At 43.3% G+C, this 14,651-nt stretch overlaps 1 protein-coding gene across 6 annotated transcripts in view; it reads right to left on the reverse strand.

Annotated features, from left to right (window-relative positions):
• Positions 1 to 14,651, reverse strand: part of CHCHD6 (coiled-coil-helix-coiled-coil-helix domain containing 6) — a 206,149-nt gene that overhangs the window by 63,524 nt on the left and 127,974 nt on the right. For 3 of the 6 annotated variants that reach the window (XM_081184359.1, XM_081184356.1, XM_081184357.1), the window contains one exon: positions 1,736 to 1,871. The exons of the other annotated variants lie outside the window; for them this stretch is intronic. In XM_081184359.1, the coding sequence (XP_081040485.1) occupies positions 1,736 to 1,871 (136 nt within the window). The remainder of the gene's footprint in view (positions 1 to 1,735; positions 1,872 to 14,651) is intronic. 6 annotated transcript variants of the gene reach the window in all.

Raw genomic sequence — 14,651 nt, forward strand, 5'->3', positions numbered from 1 at the left:
TTAAACTTTGGCTAATAAAAACCAGAAGCAAACTGTGATATGTGATATCCTGATTCTTTAATTAATGATTTATATTATAGCTTGATACTGCAAGTCAGAAGCTAGCAAGCCATAGCAGGTACTAGAATTGGTGTGATTCCTCCTTGTACCCATTGCATTCCAATTTTACATCCAAATACCAGAGATTCAGAAGGTGTTGAGTTCTGAAATATTAATATTTGTGACTTACCAAACAGCATAGACATTCCACCTCATGGAAAAACACTATTTTGCTCAATAGCCTTGCTTCTAGACCCCAGGTAGATCTCAATGTTGTGCATGATTACTTGAAAGCAAGTTTCATTTTATTCAGCGAGACGTATTTTCAATAAGGGTGCATAGGATTAAAAGCATAGTCTTCAAGTATGTGATCTCTTTGGAAGTGTACAATACCTTATCTATAAACAGATATAATTTAGGCATGTGGCTTCATGGCTTTATGTTACTAGTTTCATTTGGTTGCCGTGTGTATTAATTGCACACATTAAAAATGCATGAGTTTCAAAATGGGGAAATTTGATTTAAACTGATAATTTAAATTGGTCTTTTTTCTTGGTAGTTTAAGCCATGATTTAAAGCTTGATTTAAAATCAATCCCCCATGACAATGGGCTGTTTTTTTCAGCATAAGTCATGCCTAATATAATGTCCAGTTCCCTCATAAAACCAGAAGGTTGTTGGCTCTGTGGGTAAAGTTGCATAATTGGAAACTCATATCATCCTAAGAAGCAAACCATTTGGTCTTTATTAAAGGATATCCTATCATCACAGCAACAGCAAAAAGACCCATTCCCTTTGGAGACACAGAGACAATTATGGAGTACCAAAGCTGATCAATGCTATGTTCTAATGAATATATATATATATATATATGAAAGAAACTGTGTGTTTGCAAGATAAAGGGCATGTTGAAGAATGCACAAGTCCAAGCAAAACCCAATAGCAGCTGGTTTAATAATATCAAATGTCGGCCAATTTGCCAAAACCATTCAAAGTAGAAATTATCAAATGAACAGGTCATAACTTTAAGCAGCAAATGAAGTACTGATTTTGGTTCCAGGCCAAAATTAAAGACCAAATGTGAAGCTCACTGAGTAGCCTCGAGTAAGACTGTATCTTCTTGGCTTAATTTACTTCAAAGGGCTACTGTAAGGATGGACAGAACAAGACTTATTAAGTTTCAGAGTGGTACAGAAGCTATTAATAATACAAGCTTGCTATCAGCAGCTTATTCCATGAATGAAAGCAGTTCTCTGTGACAGCCAATACTTTCAGTACCTCAAGCTTTCATGTGATTGTCAAGACTACAGTGACCCAGTAGTCTGTATGAAACGCTTAAACCAGTTTATTTTAAACTATGGTTTAATGTGCACAAGTGCTTTGCTCCTCTCCTACTTTGTCCAAACACATCAGAAGAAGTGACTCAGGGTTTACTTCCCCAGCCCCACTGGGAAAAGGCAGGAATAGGGGGAAAGCAAAGCATACCTGTATATTAAACAATAATTTATTATAAATTATGGTTTAATTTGTATGCAACCATATCCAGTATGTAAATCAACCCTCCAGTTATCAGTGCTTGGAGCTGCAGGAAGATTTGGCTCAGGGAAAGGCCTTCTGATTGACCATGCCCACACCAGTAATGAGAAAAGAATATTCACCTGGAGTAAAAGTGAATCTGGCAGGGAAAATGTAGTTACCTTTTGTGCTAGCCTAACACAACGCTGATACTCCTTGACCAACTCTGAACAGTTGAGGACTTGGTGTTTGTTTTCACTGTAGCATGTCAGGATTGCTGCCTGAAGGTTGGCACATATAGGTTGTGTGTTTCTCCGCCTGTAGGGACAAAGAAAGAAAGAGAGCCTTGTGACTGTCCCAGCTCATCAGTGCAACCCAAAAAACGGTGCTGGTGATGCGAGTGCCATTGGTTCAGCCTCACTCTGGACAATCCAGAGTTCCCTCTTTTTAACCTGCAGCAGGCTCACTGGCTAGGCCCTAGCTTCAGACCTGGAGATCCCTGGTTCAAGCTCTGGCATGCCTATGTCCATAGCAGTGATGAGCAGCATGTCTCCTCCTCCTCCATATACATACCATGTTACCGAAGGGCCATAGCTCAGTGGCAGAGAACATACTTTGCAACAGAGAAGGACCCAGGTTCAGTTCCTGACATCTCCAGTTTAAAAGAATTTTCTGGAACTGGGAAGGCTTCTGCCAGAGACCTTAGGCTAGAGAGAAGCAGCAGGCAGAACAGACCTGCTACCAGGCTAGTAAGGACTAGTAGTCCAACTCAGTATAAGGCAGCTTCATATGTTCACATACACTTACACTGCTAATCCCTTCCTCTTGATAAATAAGAAAATCCCCCCAAAAAAATTATATCATACAAAAGGGTGTTCGGTTCCTGAGTGGAGATGCTACTGTCCCAATGCAACATCATAAGCAGCAGAGAGAACTCAAAGCTGAAATTGTTGATCTAACAAAAACAGGCAACTTGTCCCTCAGGTAAGCCCCCATACCTGAGGCCTAGATGGTAGCCAATGTTTTTTTCAAAAGGGATCGGAGGGGCAGGGTGGGGATTCTGGAAATTGCAGGTCAGTTAGTTTAATGCCTGTCCCAGGAAAAACTAGTGGAAAGTTTGGTCAAATATAAAACAACCACGCATATAGAAGAACAAGTCTTCCTGTTCCTATTTTATCTGTAAGCTGACTTGAGTCCCTGTCAGGGAAAAAGGTGGGGTATAAATAACTATATAATAATATATTTAAAACAAAACAAAACAGAACAGAACCCTGAAGAAGAGCCAGCAAGGCTTCTGCAGTGGCAAGTCCTGTCTCATTGACATATTACAGCTCTTTTGAGACCGTAAACAAGCATATAGATGGAGGTGATCGAGTTGATATTAGTGTACAGTGGTACCTTGGATTACAAACGCTTCAGGTTACAGACTCCACTAACCCAGAAGTAGTACCTCGGGTTAAGAACTTTACTTCAGGATGAGAACAGAAATGGTGCGGCGGTGGTGCAATGGCAGCAGGAGGCCCCATTAGCTAAAGTAGTACCTCAGGTTAAGAACAGTTTCAGGTTAAGAACGGACCTCTGGAACGAATTAAGTTCTTAACCAGACGTACCACTGTATTTCAAATGGAGGGATAAAAGGTGGACCCACCCAAGCATCAATATTAGGACATGTGCTTTTAAACCTATTCACAAACTATCTAGAGTTAGGGGTGAGCAGTAAAGTAGCCAAGATTGCAGTAGACACCAGATTATTCAGGGTTGTTAACACAGAAAGAGATTGCAAAGAGCTCCAAAGGACCTTTCCAAACTGGCGGCTCGTCCACACTTCACTTGTCCCGCACCTAGAAAGCATGGATCCTGCCACTTTCCCTGGGAAAACCCACTCTTTAATGCTGAATGTTTGCTCTGATTCAGTGGTAGAAAGCAGGTTTTCCTTGGGGGAAGCAGCAGGAGAAGCTGAGGTGTAGACGTACCCTGAGTGAATGGGCAGCAAAATGGTAAATGTAATTCAGTGGAAACAAGTGTAAAGCGAGACATGGTGGCGCAAAACAAATCTTAATTTTACATATACGCTCATGGGGTCTGAGCTGGTGGTGACTGACCAGGAATGAAACCTTGGGATTACAGTAGATAGCTTGATGAATACGTCAACCCGGAGTGTGGCAGCTGCGAAAAATGTGAATTCCATTGTAGGAATCATTAGGAAAGGAACAGTAACAAACTTATAACTGTAAGGTGGGTGGGAGGTCACCCCTAAGCAGCAGCCCCCCAAAACTGGAGGGAGCTCATCTTTTTCCACAGGGATAAAATACTATGAAATACCTTCCAGAACCTTGGAACAGGAAAGAACTTAACAAGGAGCTTCAGAAACTCATAAGGTTGGCATTTTGTTCTGTCGCTGAAATTTTAATATCGTTCTAATCATCCGAATGAGCCCCCTGGAAACAATACCAAACAGAACTAGGTCAGGAAATACCACAAAATCCCTCAATTCATTGGGAAAGTTAAGACTCTTAAAATTAGGTTTTTAACTCAGAAAGTTTGTTTTAAAAATCTAGCAGAACATTTTATAACTTCAATAGAAGCTGGGAATGTGATGTTTAATGTCAAGGTCAATGATACTGCCCCTATTCTATAACCATCTGATTTGTGATCTAGCCTGATAATCTGTAAGATACAAATGGTTCTTTTTTTGCTCTTAGCCTGGGCTTCACCCACCTGTTATCCGAGAGATAAGCTTCAACTAGAAGTAAATTTATCTCTCCTACCCTCCCTCTCTCCTTCTGAGAGCTCTTTCACCCAGAGTATTCAGTCCTCTGACATTTTGTGCTTGGAAACTTAAGACCAGGAGTCAGCAAACTTTTTCAGCACGGGGCTGGTCCACCATCCCTCAGACCATGTGGTGAGCCGAACTATTTTTTTTTGGGGGGGGGGGGGTGAACGAATTCCTATGTCCCACAAGTAACCCAGAGATGCATTTTAAATACAGGACACATTCTACTCATGTAAAAACACGCTGGTTCCCGAACTGTCCACGGGCCGGATTTAGAAGGCGTTTGGGCCGGATCCAGCCCCTAGTTTGCCTACCCATGCTTAAGACAGTAGTTAAAAGCTGGAATGTCTTCTTTAAAGCTTACCTAGCTTACTATGACTTTTGTGTGGCAGAGACTTTGGATTGTATCCAACACTACATGCGCTGAGTTCCATTTGTGCAACAGGATTTCTCCCTTCTCTTCCAAGGCACCCTCAATATCTATTCCAGAGTGTCCTCCAAACTTCTGGCGGAGATTTTGAGGGTGTGCAGGGGGTTGCAGGGAGAGGAGAGGGCTTTCAGCTGCACTAGCAGAAGTTGCAGTGGAAGAAGGGCAGCACTGGAATGCAAGCGCTTGCTTCAGTCATCATGTGCTTCTGCAACCTTAAGGGTTACTACTGCAACATGCAGCAGTAGGACATCTATGGGGAAGTTCTATTTGATCTGTAATGCTTTACATCTGTTGCAGTCATGAAGGGAGTTTCTGCTTTGCAAGTTTCTAGTTTGTCCTTTCTGGTTTCCTGTAGAATCTTGCAGACTCTGTATCGAACATGACAGTTAAGGTTGTTGAGAGAGACTCATAGTCTTCCTACATTCAATGTATTCCAACATCTAAGCCACTTCACAGTAATAAGGGCAGTGATGGCAAAAGGATGAAGGACTGTTCCAGTTCCTGAGCTTGACATCCCCCTGCTGTAGTGCCTCCACCTTCTGATCGCAACTCATCAGAAAATCAAGCAAACATTCACCTGCCAGACATGGCTTCATTCTGTCCTCCGTAGGCATGGAAGCTACTAACCCATTTTTCTTTTGGTTGCAAACAGGCCTTGTCATTGTTATGTACAGTGGTGCCCCGCAAGACGAATGCCTCACAAGACGGAAAACCCGCTAGACGAAAGGGTGTTCCATTTTTGAGCTGCTTCGCAAGACGATTTTCCCTATGGGCTTGCTTTGCAAGACGAAAACGTCTTGCGAGTGTTCCGATTTTTTTCCGCTCCCCCCCCTTTTCTAAGCCGCTAAGCCGCTAATAGCCTTTTAGCCGCTAATCCACTAAGCCTTTAATAGCCGCTAAGCCTTTAATAGCCGCTAAACCGCTAATAGCGCTAAGCCGCTAATAGGGTTGCTTCGCAATACGAAAAAACCACTAGACGGAGAGACTCGCGGAACAGATTAATTTCGTCTTGCAAGGCACCACTGTAGTAATGAAGGACCATGAGCTCCTTTTGACTAAAATATTGTGTGGTTTTAATAAAATCGGAGTTGGGAGGTGCCCAGTGAACCACCTAATCCAATATCCTGCCCAACGAGCCACCTAATCTATTCTGATGCTAGTTGTGTAGATGTGCTATACTGCTTTGTGCTTTAACAGGAGCCGGTAAAACACCTGCCAAGGTTGAGTTATACACATCCTTCCATTTTGTATAACTCAGATCTGTCAACAGACCACTCTTTCTCAAGCTCCCATCTTGCCTGTTTGGAGGCCATCTTGGCAGCAGCATCCATGTGTTGGTCATAAGTGATGCTGACATCCTAAACATCAGTTTTGGATGGAATACCTTTTTGCCCCACACACCATGGCTCTCAAGGGAAAGGGCTTTTGGCAGGATTTCCCTTCCACCCAATGACTGACCACCCATTTAGCATTTCCTCATGAAAAAGTAAAACATCCATGTCAGACCAGGCACATTCTGTTCATCCCAATCCTCGTTACAAAGCTTCAGAAGTAGAAGTGCAGGTCACCTGAGTTTCTGCTGGTGATGCTTTTGTTTCTTCTCTGCTATCAAGCAGAAAGGAAGATTGAGATCCTAAATGGTAAAATCTTCCCTTCCTCCTGTTACCAAGTCAGCTAAATCAGGATTTTGCTTTTATTTTATTCAATGCTATTCTATAAACAGATATTAAGTCTTCATTTAGTAATTGCTTTATATTGCCCTTAAGGAATATAGGATCATGAGCCACTGTGGCCACTCAGAATGGCTTGGGCAACCCAGTCAGATGGATGGGGTATAAGTAAAGAACAACAACAATGTAGATTTAGAGCTACATAGTTCAAATCCCTATTTAGCAATGAAGTTCACTGTGGGACCTGAGGTAAATCACTTTTTCTCTGCTTAATCTGGCTCTTTCGGCTGTTGCAAGAATAAAAAAGTGGCAACCACATGCATGCTACATTGATATCCTTGGCAGAAGAGCAGGATGCAAAGGTGACAAAATATAAGGAAGAGGTTGTGCCTTCATGGATCTACAGGTTTCTTACTGTCAGCCACCCCTTGAGATAAGCACAGAGCAAAAAAGTGGTCTCACTCCATTTTGATACACCGAGTTACCAAATCCTGAAATCCTCCCTCCCTCTCTCCACGCATTCCCTTTATTTAATAAACGAAATCTCATCAACTTATCCTTCTTCTATTATCACTGCTGACATCAATCTGATAATATTGGCTTGGTGTGGAATCATGCTATTATATGTCCTCCTGATATTTAATTTAAGAGAAACGTCTGCAGTGGGGTGAATATGTGAAGCAAGCTTTTTATTACTGGCAGCAGTAAGGACGGTGGGAGTGAATTAGACATTCATCTTAGTCAGGGCCAATGTAGTTTTCTTTCTTTCTTTTTTAACCCTCTCCTGAATGCTTAGTGGGGACAGGTAATGGCGAGTCTAGCAAAGGGCTGCATTCATTTTTCTCAGATGATTTGTCTTGCTGCATAGATTTAAAATGCGGGGAGGTAGCACAAAGCACCTTGGAAGTGAAAGCAAGAATCTTCACAATCAATTCCCAACTACTGCATATTTGGAAGTGCTAGTCAGATGGTTCTATCAATCAAGAACATGTCGCTTCATCCCAACATACACAGAGGCAGCCTGTATTTGCAATTTCTGGCTAAAACTAATTTGTGGCAACCACGTTTTACAAGAAGAGGAGCCAAGATGCAGCCACAAGACAGAGCAACAGTTGCTTGCCAGAAATTCTGCCAATTGTGCTTGGCTGGCTGCCTGCTATGGAAAAGAAATCTTGGATTTGGGCATAGGAGACAGGGTGGGGAGGGGGAGGAGAGAAGTGCCAGCTCCATCAGGAATAAAAGCCCAAGGGTGTTCAGCACAAAGGAGGGCTAGACTGAAAGAACACTTAGCAAGGGCTTTTTTTAATTTAGATTCGTAGAGGACAGCCTACAGAAGTGCTGTTAATTGTGGCTGAAGGATACAGCGTTTTGACACATCTCCAAGGAAGGGAACTCCTGTGATGGGCACAGGCCATGGGGTGGCAAACATTATGGGTGGGATTGCTCATCACTGTGAGGTTATGCTCTGTGGTATGCAAAAGGGAGTCTTACACAGGCCCCAGGGATTTAATAATGCCTTAGTGCAGGGGTGCCCAAACATTTTTCAAAGAGGGCCAGATTTGATGGAAGTGAACATGCATGAGGGCCGACCAAAGTTGAGCTTTTGTTTAGGATTGAAGAGCTTTTGGGGGGATGTCCCCCCAAGGTTTATTGACCTTTTTAAAGGATTTGACAGCAATAAATGAATGAACTGCCACAGGGGCCTGATAAAACCAGCCGGAGGGCTGAATTGGGCCCCAAAGCAGACTTTGGATATGCCTGCCTTAAGAACTAGCACAAAATAACCCATATATAAAACACAGTACTTGTTGCTTCTTGTTATGTGTTACACACACACAACACGGTACTTGTTGGTTCTAGCTCCTGAAAGCTCTATCTTAAAAGACCTCCAACCCCTTTGCCACCATCTATTTCCCGAATTCTTCCGTTGTCCCCCTGTTGTCGTCTTTTTATAATATAGCATTCATCAAGAATACAAACAACAAGTAATGGATACCGGTCACCAGCTACAAAGCGAACTGAGGTGGAAAATAATAGCAGCGTGCTAAAATTGTACCTTGGCTTCAGGATCAGTGCTACAAACTTTTATGTTTGTTTGTTTTTTGGAGGGGGGAGGAAAGCTGCACCCTACTTTGCTAAATTCTGACTTATCCTCGTGAGGGAGGTTATAATCCCACCGACACCAGCCCCATATTTTTTCCACCTCTCTGACTTCCTCCTCTCTCATATCTATCTCTATATCGGGGGAGGCAGCCTCGCCTGCACAATAAGCGATAAAAAGAAGGGCGCTGCTGCTGGGCTTTTCTTCGTGGGCTTTCTGCTGGGGGGCGGGCGAGGCGGAGAGCGCTCTGCACATGCTCAGGAGACCCCTTAGCCCACAATAAACACCCTCCCCCCGGACCCTGAGGAGGCAGCCCAGCCTCTCTTGGCGGCTCCCGACCTGCGCTGCTCCCGGACGAGGCTCCGCCGTTCTCCTCCACGGGCATCGCACCGCCGCTTCCGACTCGCACCGGGTTTCGAATGCCTCGCGGCACTTCCGGCGGAGTGGGTGGGGGAGGGGGGAATCCGCGCGCTTTCCAAATATTGCGAGATAAAAGCGGCGGCTTCGCATGAAACTGCCGAGACAACAAATCCCTAGACTGGCGGCTGGCGGCGGCTACACGGGCCACATGACGAGGTCTGGCGGGCCGGATTCGGCCCGCGGGCCTTGTGTTTGACACCCGTGCCTTAGTGCATGCCCTTGTTATACATACTCTTGCCACACAGTCACAGCTCTCCCTTCTGTAAACTGCACTAACTGTATACCTGATAAATGGAGCTCAATCTCCATTGACCTGAATACCATAACTTGCACTCGTAAGAAAAGAGGCTGGAAACTTGGTTTTCATATGTAGTGTCACTTACTTTTTTTTTCTACTTGCAGCATGACTAATCATAAACTAGAACTGCATGTGCAGCAGTTAAGCAGGGCTCTGAAAGGAAAGCATTGTACCCTAATACCTCATGGCAAAAGCAGCCACATCTCACAGTCTTTCAGCACAGCAGGAACTGCAGCAAGTGTTGTTCATACATATGGGTGAGGAGAGAAGTAGCCAGTTACAAATGATCAATAAATCAGTGCCTGTTTTCTGAACTGTTTCCAAAGCCAATATTTTTTCAAAGGCATTTTTGTTGTTCAGAAAAGATGTCAGAAGTTGTGTATGAATTTCAAAATATGTAGGTGCCAGCTCTAGAATGTAGGTCTAGATGTCCCTTGGGAGACACTGGGCTTCGAAACTGGACAAGGGCTTCACGGTGTTCTTCAAGTAAAGCAAAATAATCAACTGAGGGACCTAAAGGTTAATGGATTTTCAGGGGCCCAGTCATTCAATTCCTTGATTCGGTACTAAGATATAAACACTCAGAGTGAAGGACAACTAAGGACATCATATGCAGGAACAAGGAAACCCCATGAACGAAAAACCAGGTTTTCGTTAACAAATTATGTATTAAGTAATGAGATCGTGCACAAGATAGGGGTGACGCCTTTGGAAGTCTGTGGGAACAATCAACTGAGAAAAGTCTCCTTCACCATTTGAGTGCATTTAGATGGAAGCTTTCTGGTATTTCCAACTAGGCAATGTTGGGGAAGGTGGCAACCTTCTCTCTATCCCCATCCCTTTGTTCAGTCACTGGTCCCCTGCTGGTCCATAGCGTTTCTTACACAATACCTTTTTGAGGTAGGAAAAAAAGTGTCAACTGTGAATGCATGACAAATGCCAATGAGTCTAGTTTGTCATTTGGTGAAACTAGTGTGATTATTGGTCAAATTCTGCCACACACACGTGACAAAATAGACATATGCATTTGTTGCATACGACAAGTGAAGCTGGCAAACTGTTTCCCAGCACATGGCAGAAGTGTTATCAGTGTGATGCTGCCTTAAGTGGTAAAAAAAGATGAGGGGGCTTTCTTTCATTATGACTACATAAGTGTTCTAGGGCTGAGTCTAATACTGAAATCAGGTTGCAGGTGAAGCCCTATAAACAAGGCTCATAAAATATTTAGCTGGATGCAAGACAAGATAGAAGACAATACAAACTGTTTCCATGAACTGCTAATCACTGGCAATTCTGACAGCAAAACAGTGAATGCTCTATGCTAGTGTTTCTCAGCTCGGGTCCCCACATGTTATTGAACCACAACTCCCATCATTCCTGACCATTGGCTAAGCTAACTTACATGGTGGGCTTGTAGTCCAAAAACATCGGGGGACCCAAGGTTGAAGAACATTGCATAGTATATAGCATCTCAGAGACACTTTGATGTTCCGTGGTAGAGAGAACTCTGCAGGTAAACTCTGTTTAGAAATGCGCTCTTTTCATATCTTCCCAAGAGACTGCATCACCTGGAAACTAAGTGTAAATGGGGATGTAAAAAATTCAGCAGCTGTTGCAAAAAGAAAGCCTCAAAGAGAAACTTGATTCACAGCTCTTCTTGATTCAGCACTAATTTAATGTAGAGACTGCAATGGACCTTGTCATAATACTTGACAAAGCCTATAGAGCAGACGAACCTTTTGTTCCTCATTATGCAAAGTTAAAGATAGAAGCGTGTCAGCACCCTTCTTCCCAAGAGTCTCCCAACTGGGCAAAAAGAGTCCATTAGCAATCACTGTTGGTATAAAAGCAAAGCTGAATGCTACAAGAAAGTCTTTATTTTCATTTTGACACAGAATTAAAATTCCTATCTGTAGACATTCACGCAGCAGTTCAAAACTGGCAGGGTTCCTACATTCTTATATTCTTAAGAGGAAAAGAAAACTGAAGCTTATTTATTTTTATGCCATAACAGCATTAACAGAATCTCTCTACAGGTCTACAAGCATCACATATTATTTAAGCCAAAAACAGTAAGTTCCTAAGGCTGACTAGCAAAGATGAGAGACCTAAAGTTAGCAACAATATGGACTCAAACTACGTTGGAAGTCAAATAGGAGTGAGTCAGAAACTTGTTGTTTGAGAGAACAGTCTGAATCACAGAAGGAAGTTGGCTAAAATTCCACAAAGCAGAGAAGAAAAACAATATAGCAAGCAAGGAGACAAATGGCAGAGACATCCTGAAGACTAACTGTTTGGCTTAAGCTTTCATTGCCAATAGCCTACTTTGGCACTTGTGTCTGGGAAGGCACACATGACAGAGGCTGAGGTACACTGGATGATGCATCAAGTTAACAAGCCACAAACTAAAGGGAACAACACCACATCTTTTGGACAGAGTACTAAATAGGAACATGATGCACATGTTTGTAAGGAGGAATGGAGTGAGCAGTCACATCAGTGCTATTTTTCTAGAAAAAAAGATGCTCACCGTGTTCTCTTATAATGGCAATGGCAGAACTGAGTACCAGTGAGTTCTGGCTGGAAAAAAGCCCTGAAGTCACTGTGGACGAAACTGAACATTAGTCCTATAAATGCCACTGGCAAAGCATAGACCACCTCCTCACCTCAGCAAGATACATTAAACAATTCAAAATGCATACTTAAGGGTGGATGCCCTCTTCGCTGCATGGTTTTCAGGTGTATCTGGACACTCCTCTCCAGAAGAGGGATGGCCACTGGGATATACATGCAACACCATGTTGATGGTCTGCATCTGTAGGATCTGCACATTTCAGTGTGGATCCTGCTTAAGTTGTGGTTCCTGATCTGGTAAATTAAAGTTCTACAGAAGCTTGCTTCTGTTAAATGAACTAGCCCTTAGCTGAACTAGCACGCTTGTATTGTTGCACTGTGCTGGTAGTTTCATTTCCTACCAGCATAGCATGATAAAACAAGAGCATCTGCTGCACTGCCTTGGAAGGGAACCTATGTATTTGTGGGCAACTTACACCCATGAGGAGGGACAACTTCCACATGTGCTGCGTCAGGAAGATTCTGGGCATCACATGGCAGGGCAGAGTCTCAAACAAAAATGTGCTCTCCCAAGCCCACTTTCCCAGCAAGTTCACACTTCTATCTCAGCGATGTCTACTCTGGCTTGGTCATGTACACAGAATGGAAGATGGCAGGATCCCCAAGGACGTGTTTTATAGGGAGCACCGGGCCTGTTGGTGTACCAACTCTGTGTTACAAAGATGCCTGCAAACTTGACGTGTAGGCTGGCAACAGTGATCCCTACTGCATGGGAATCCCTGGCAGACGACCGCAGCACCTGGAGACAAGACAGTCAAGTGATTCATGCACAGCAGTGAGCAGAGGAAGAATGACCACTGAAAGAAGAACCTCATGGTGCATCTGTAGCAGCTAAGCTGGATGATTTCATCTGCCCCAGACGTAACTAAAATATGCCTCTTGCGTACAGTGGTGCCTCGCAAGACGAAATTAATTCGTTCCGCGAGTTTTTTCGTCTAGTGAATTTTTCGTCTTGCGAAGCACGGTGTCGGAAAAGTTTTGGAAAAGCTTCAAAAATCACCAAAAACCTCAAAAAAGGCTACCACACCGCGTTCTATGAGTTGCTCCTCGAAGTCAAGTCGCAACTGTATTAACGGTGTTAAGAAAAAGGAAACAAACTTGCAAGACGTTTTCGTCTTGTGAAGCAAGCCCATAGGGAAATTCGTCTTGCGAAGCAGCTCAAAAACGGAAAACCCTTTCGTCTAGCGAGTTTTCCGTCTTGCGGGGAACCACTGTATTGGTTTTTACAGCCACCCCAGGTGGTGTATTTCTCCAATGGTTTGACTTTACCCCCGAAGGCACACTCTTCCATTGTCTCTGGAGACAGACAGTTGGTAGTCTAACATTTTTAGCTTCTCCTCAGAAACCCCTATCCCCCCCCCACAAAAAATCTTTACTCCCGACCATTCAGCAAAGTTCTAGGGAAGAGGTATCAGGCTGGCAAAACTGTATTTTGGGATTGCAGGCTGCTAGTACTGCCTGCTGTGTACTTGTTTCGATTTAGCCTCCTCCAACACTCTCCTCTCAAAAGGAAGCTGGCATTGAAAAAGGGCCATCGGTTTGGGAAGGAGAGGAATGAAAACATATTCAAAGAGAGAAAATATACATTTAAAAACAGACTTAGAATGTAATTGTTTAATTTAACAAACGGTACCTGCACCCAGGTAAGTCCAAGGATTTTTCTCCTTTTGTCACTGACTTTGGCAACCAGCCCCAGCCCATACAGAAAGATAACTCTTTCAACGGGAAAAGAAACTATGTAATATCACAGTGGGTTACACTTCTGGACTTTTAGAAACGCCTCTCACGTTTCAGTTTTGCCAGTCTAGACCAGGATCTAGAGCACGAGTATTCTCCACAAAATAAATAGCATTTTCACAAGTCAGCGCAGGGCTCAAGAGATGAACACAGAAGACTAATCCAAATGCACTACATCCAGCAAGTCTTGGCATGCTGAGATCAGACTGAAGATTACCATTTGGGGTGGGGAATCAAGAGCTTTCAAAAACTATATATCACACATTATTTTACCTAGCAGTAGGCTGCCAGAATCCCAGATCTTACTTGCCAACACTCCTAGAAGCTTACTAATGACATTTAGATTTTTTTTGTGGCAGAGGGAGTGGGAAATAGCAGTGCTAAATCTGAGCTGGTTCCCCCAAAATGAATAATTGGTACTTCTGATTATATACTTGTTGGCTAGCCTGAAAGGCTTTATTTGTTGACCGAAAGAAATAGTCGATCACAGAACCAAGATACTATTTTCTTCAAGAAGAAAAGATTAGGTTCTAATTCAGCCAATTACACAGCACCTGCACAGTTCCATAGGGATAGCTACTCAAGAAAGTCATGTCATCTTGACAAGGAAATCTTCAGGGATACTGTCCAGGAAGTCATAATTTTTCTAGCAAAATTTCTCTGTTAAAAGCCTCATGACTTACCTTTGATCTTCCATCCGCTTTAACCCTGCCCCTTGCGGGGGGGGGGGGGAATCACCCTCCGTAACAGAAGCTGTACCCATGCAAACAGAGGGTATAATTGAAAAGCATAAATACCATTACTGTTCAAAACAGCAAACAATGCCCTTGAAACCAGTTATTGCTGAATTAATGACCAAATTGTTAAGAACGTTACCTCAGCTTTGCCTTGGGCTGCTAATTAACCAACAGTCCATTAATTCCCTGGTAACAAGAGGTTTCTCAGGCCTTATTGCTTTTGACATCTTTAATTTTGCCATTCCTTTTGGAAAGCATTCCCACGATGATTCCAGCTTCAACATCAACCTTCAGCATC

This window comes from Podarcis bocagei (genome assembly GCF_964188305.1).
Source record: "Podarcis bocagei genome assembly, chromosome: 2".
NCBI lineage: Eukaryota > Metazoa > Chordata > Lepidosauria > Squamata > Lacertidae > Podarcis > Podarcis bocagei.